The 6295-nt window shown below is 44.7% G+C and overlaps 1 protein-coding gene across 1 annotated transcript in view; it reads left to right on the top strand.

Moving 5' to 3' along the window:
* The first annotated feature begins 342 nt into the window (after positions 1-342).
* The window catches only part of LOC130291473 (uncharacterized), a 77592-nt gene continuing 71639 nt past the window's right edge, over positions 343-6295 (top strand). The window contains exon 1 of the mRNA XM_056540210.1: positions 343-6025. Within this exon, the coding sequence (XP_056396185.1) occupies positions 650-5773 (5124 nt within the window). The 5' untranslated portion in view covers positions 343-649 and the 3' untranslated portion in view covers positions 5774-6025. The remainder of the gene's footprint in view (positions 6026-6295) is intronic.

Genomic DNA, 6295 nt, shown 5'->3' with positions numbered 1-6295 from the left:
CGGGCCTTCTCTCTAAAGCATAGGGCTAGATTCGGCATGTCTCATTCATTCCAGCTCCAGCCACCACAGTGACCAGATCCACAGGACTTCTTAAAGCTAATACAGACTGCAAATCTGATAAATACCAAAGCCTGTGAGTACGGAATTGTTAGTTAGCCTGTGTAGAGAGATGCTAGGCATTTGTAGATAGATAATGTGTTTTCAGTGTGTAGTAAGTGAGCACATGTTAGACCCTATCTATGTATTAGCTATGCATAATGTAAGGCACTTGAATAGCCATGCTTACATTTGTCTTTCATATGTTTGTTTTACAGTTTTACCGCACTTTCAGTATATCTCAGTAAAGATTACATCAGTTAAGCAAACCAGCGTGTCTTTCCTTGAGATTCGGTATAAACTTGATGTGAAGCTGTGTCCACGAGACAGCGGAGACATTATAGTAAAAAGGCTTTTAAAACGTTATCAGAAGCAGTTAATCAGCTTTGAATCGTCCGCAGCAGTAAAAAAGACTCATAAATCCTGTGCCCTGCAGTCTGTGTCGGAGTAAGGGCGCGAAGCACTAGAAAGTGAAACTAATTCTCTCACGTGCTATAACACCGCTGTGCTGTGTCCAGTCATCATCATTATCTACGCTGCCAGCTAAATCAAGATGCAGAACCCAGAGAACAGCACTCTGACAGTTAACCCTCAATGCTCCTATAAAGAGGAAGACACCTTGCCAAGAAGTAGATCTAGGTGCACAACATTGTCTAGAGCATCCAGTCAAACAAATCTAACTTCGGTTAGCGCCGATGCATCAAGATTTAAACGCCATAGTTCTAGACACTCAAGCACCACCAGCCTGTCATCCGCTAGCGCCATAGCAACTAAGGCAAGAGCAAAAGCAGAGGCAGCTTGTGCAATGGCGTCCTATGCAAAGCAGGAAGCTGAATTGATGAAAGAACAAGCAAAAAGTGAATCTGAAGCACTTAGAAGAGAAGCTGAATTGATGAAAGAACAAGCAAAAAGTGAATCTGAAGCACTTAGAAGAAAAGCTGAAGCACTTAGAAGAAAAGCTGAAGTGCAAGCATCTTTACACTTACTGCAACAGCAGAAAAACGCTGCAGCAGCCTTAGCCGAGGCAGAAGTTCTCACAAGGGCTGCTGAAGCTCAGTTCGCTGACATAGAAACCCAGATGTCACCCCTCAGCGCAAGCCAACGTACCCGTGAGTACATACAGTCACAAGCAACCATGTACACTGACCAGCAGTTCAATGACACACCAAGGCCATCATTGACTCCACCAGCAATAAGCAACTTTGATACTATGCAACACTGCAAGACTGAATCAGAACCTCAGGGTAGGAAGTCAAGTGGTCGCATGCTCAGAGACCAATCTGCCAACCTGACAAGAGTGCAAACGGATGCTGATGTACTCCCTCCTCAAGCAAATACAAGTCTGGATTATAGCAGAAAGACTTACAATAGAGGAGAACAAAGCAGACTTAGTCAAGTACCTCATCAGCCTTACCAGCCGCAGCCATACCCTGAGTTTACACCCAGGAAGTATTCACCAGATGCAGCAAGAGCTACAGAGGTAGCAAGATTCCTGATGCGCCGTGAGATAGTGAGCGCTGGTCTCATGAAATTCGACGACCGTCCAGAAAACTACTTGGCCTGGAAGTCATCTTTCCTAAGCGGTACCCAAGACTTAGATCTGACAGACAGAGAAAAGCTTGATCTGCTCGTCAAATGGCTAGGACCAGAGTCCACTGAGCAAGCCCAAAGAATCAGATCAGTACATGTTCATGACGCAGCAGCAGGACTTGCAATGGTGTGGAGGAGACTAGAACACTGCTATGGGTCACCTGAAGTGATTGAAGATGCTCTTCTGAAGAGGATAGAAAACTATCCAAGAATGACAAACAAAGACAATCAAAAGCTGAGAGGGTTTGGGGACCTACTCTTAGAAATAGAAGCCGCTAAGTCTAGTGGATATCTGCCAGGTCTCTCATACTTAGATACAGCACGTGGAGTTGATCCCATAATCGAGAAACTTCCTTTCAACTTGCAGGAAAGGTGGGTCACTCAAGCATCAAGATACAAGAAAGAACATCGAGTCGCATTTCCATCATTTGCCTTCCTTGCTGAATTCATCGTAGACCAAGCTGAAACACGCAATGATCCAAGCTTTGCTTTCCTGAACAAGAGAACTGCAAGCTCCCCAAAGGTAGAGCAAAAACATCCAACGCCTTACAAAGAACGCAGAGCAACAGTTTCTGTACGGAAGACAGAAGTCTCGCCTGAGTCTGCAGTCAATCAGGAAGACAACACAAGTAAGAAAGTTGAGGAGCCAGACAAAATATGTCTCATCCACAACAAGCCTCATCCACTAAGAAAATGTCGCAGTTTCAGAAGTAAGACGTTAGAAGAGCGCAAAGCTTACCTTAAAGACAATCACATTTGTTTCAGATGTTGCGCTTCAATTCAGCATCTTGCAAAAGACTGTACAAAAACAATAAAATGCACAGAGTGCAACAGTGACAAACACCTGTCAGCACTGCACCCAGGACCATCACCATGGAAACAAGAAGTTCCAGCAACTCAAGAAGATCATGGTGGGGAGCAAGGCGAGAGTACAACGCCAGCAGTAACCTCAAAGTGTACTGAGATCTGTACAGAGCAGGGCCGCCCCAGATCATGTTCCAAGATATGCTTAGTCAAGGTGTATCCTGCAGGCTTCAGAGAAAAAGCAATCAAGATGTACACAGTCTTGGATGAACAGAGTAACAGATCTCTGGCAAAAACAGAGTTCTTTGACCTCTTCGGTGACAAAGGAAGTCCAACTCCATACACCCTGAAGACTTGTTCTGGAGTTGTAGAGACAACAGGGAGAAGAGCAAACAACTACATCATTGAGTCATTAGATGGAAAGACAAAGGTGACTCTTCCTACCCTCATAGAATGTGATGAGATACCAGACGACAGGTCAGAGATCCCCACACCTGAAGTTGCTCGTCATCACCCCCATCTGGTGCGAATAGCAGACCAGATACCAGCACTAGATCCAGATGCTGCAATCATCCTTCTACTTGGGAGAGATATCCTCAAAGTGCACAAAGTCAGAGAACAGTACAATGGGCCACACAATGCACCATTTGGACAACGCCTTGATCTCGGATGGGTCATCGTTGGAGAAGTATGTCTAGACGGACTCCACAAACCAGAAAAGGTAAATGTCTACAGAACACATCTGTTACAGAATGGTCGTACATCTTGTCTTTGCCCATGTACCAACAGTCTACACATTAAAGAGAGACTTGTAAACCCAACACATCATCCGAGTATCCAGAGGTGCATGGAAGACTTCGCCTCAACTGGAGATACAGATGAACTGGGCTGTAAGGTGTTTGAAAGAACACGAGATGACGACAAGCTAGCACCCTCGGTGGAAGATACTCTCTTCCTTGAGATCATGGACAGAGAAGTCTTCAGAGACAAATCAGGCAGCTGGGTAGCCCCTCTACCCTTCCGGTCACCACGCCATCGCCTTCCTGACAACAAGGTACAAGCAGAGAAACGCTTCACCTCGTTGCAGCACATGCTACAAAGAAAGCCAAATATGAAGAAACACTTCCAAGCCTTCATGCAGAAGATCTTTGATAACAATCAAGCTGAAAGGGCACCACCACTACAAGAGAACCAAGAACACTGGTACTTACCAATATTTGGGGTGTACCATCCTCAGAAACCAGGCCAGATACGCGTAGTATTTGACTCTAGTGCGAAGCACAAAGGCATCTCACTAAATGATGTCCTTCTCAGCGGACCTGACCTGAACAATACACTCCTTGGAGTACTCATCAGGTTCAGAAAAGAACTCATAGCAGTGACAGCAGACGTACAACAGATGTTCTACTGTTTCCTTGTTCGTGAAGATCACAGAGACTGCTTAAGGTTCCTGTGGTATACAGACAACGACTTTAACAAAGAAATCACAGAGTACAGGATGAAGGTACATGTGTTTGGAAACAGCCCTTCTCCAGCTGTAGCTATCTACAACCTGAGACGAGCAGCACAGCAAGGTGAAAGACATGGTCAAGAAGCCACACAGTTCGTCATGAAGAACTTCTACGTAGATGATGGACTTGCTTCTTTCTCCAGCAACGAAGAAGCTATCAACGTCCTGAAAAGTACAAGAGAAATGTTGGCAGAATCCAACATAAGACTGAACAAGGTAGCTTCCAACAGCAACAGAGTCATGGAAGCATTTCCAATGGAAGACCGTGCTAAAGACCTCAAAGACTTGGATCTAGGAACAGAATCACCACCCTTGCAAAGAAGTCTTGGGATTAGTTGGGACCTGAAGACTGACAGTTTCACCTTCAGGGTCTCCAGAGAAGAGAAGCCATTCACAAAAAGAGGTGTCCTATCTACAGTCAACAGTCTTTACGACCCCCTGGGGTTCGTAGCACCCATCATCATGCAAGGTAAAGCTCTTTTGAGACAGATCACTACTGAGCAAGAACAAAGTGACTGGGACGTACCTCTACCTGAAGAGAAGAAAATGCAGTGGAAGTTGTGGAAAGACTCATTGTTAGAGCTTGAACAACTCAACATCCCTAGACCATACGTATCTGTTTCCTTGTCTGCTACAAAGAGAAGAGAAATATGCATATTCTCTGACGCCTCCACTATGGCTATCGCATATGTCGCCTACCTTAGGGTAATAGACACTGAGGGACAAAGTCATGTCGGGTTCCTCATGGGAAAATCTAAGCTGGCTCCCAGACCGGCTCACACTGTCCCATGTCTAGAACTTTGTGCTGCTGTCTTAGCTGTAGAGATGGCAGACATGATTACAACAGAACTGGACATCGAGATCCATGCAATGAACTTTTATACAGACAGCAAGATTGTGTTAGGATATATTCACAATGCTTCAAGAAGATTTTATACATACGTGGCCAACAGAGTGACACGTATCAGAAAGTCTACAAGTCCAGAACAGTGGCATCACAACAGCACAGACAAGAACCCAGCTGATCATGGGACAAGACTGGTGCCAGCCGCTGCGCTCAAGCAAACTAACTGGTTTGTAGGTCCATCCTTTCTTCGTAAACCAGAAACCAAAGAAACTACTCAGGTAGAGACCTTTGAACTCATAGAACCAGATCAAGACAAAGAGGTAAGACCTCAAGTGACAGTTTGTAGGACTATAGTTACAAGAGACAGTCTGGGCACTCATAGATTTGAAAGGTTTTCCAGCTGGAAGTCGCTGACCCGTGCAATCGGAAAACTTATCTGTCTAGCCAGATCCTCCTGCAGAGCTACCAATACTGATCAGCGTAGCAACGACCACCTTGAACAAGCCAAGGTCACGATCATCAGATGCGTCCAACAGGAAGTCTTTAAAGAAGAAATCCAAGGCCTTCTGAAAAAGGAAGAGATTTCTCAACACAATTCACTCAAGGACTTGTACGCCAAGCAATGGAAACAAGTTCAAAGTCTTGCGGACATTTTCTGGAAGAGGTGGAGACAGGAATACCTGGTGATCTTCCAGCCATGCAAGAAATGGCAAGATGACAAACCCAATTTACAAGTTGGAGACGTTGTCTTACTGAAAGACTCTCAGGCCCACAGGAACGAGTGGCCTATTGGACTCATTGTGGGGACTGATCCTAGTAGTGATGCTAGAGTTAGAAAGGTTGAAGTTAGGATTGTTAGACAGGGCATTCCCAAAGTGTATGCAAGGCCAATTTCTGAAGTAGTTTTACTTCTGTCCAAGGGTTAGTGGCATAACAAAAAAGTATGCCAGGTGGGGAGTGTGCTGCCTTCGCAATGTATTTTACATGCTTGGCACTCAGCAGGGTCTGTTCCTTTAAGACCCTCCATTTTCTTGAAGCCTAGAGGCGGGCCTTCTCTCTAAAGCATAGGGCTAGATCCGGCATGTCTCATTCATTCCAGCTCCAGCCACCACAGTGACCAGATCCACAGGACTTCTTAAAGCTAATACAGACTGCAAATCTGATAAATACCAAAGCCTGTGAGTACGGAATTGTTAGTTAGCCTGTGTAGAGAGATGCTAGGCATTTGTAGATAGATAATGTGTTTTCAGTGTGTAGTAAGTGAGCACATGTTAGACCCTATCTATGAATTAGCTATGCATAATGTAAGGCACTTGAATAGCCATGCTTACATTTGTCTTTCATATGTTTGTTTTACAGTTTTACCGCACTTTCATTATATCTCAGTAAAGATTACATCAGTTAAGCAAACCAGCATGTCTTTCCTTGAGATTCGGTATAAACTTGAT

Source organism: Hyla sarda, chromosome 9 (genome assembly GCF_029499605.1).
Source record: "Hyla sarda isolate aHylSar1 chromosome 9, aHylSar1.hap1, whole genome shotgun sequence".
Classification (NCBI taxonomy): domain Eukaryota; kingdom Metazoa; phylum Chordata; class Amphibia; order Anura; family Hylidae; genus Hyla; species Hyla sarda.
The sequence above is the reverse complement of the archived record's forward strand: the minus strand, read 5'-3'. Positions and strand labels throughout refer to the sequence as shown.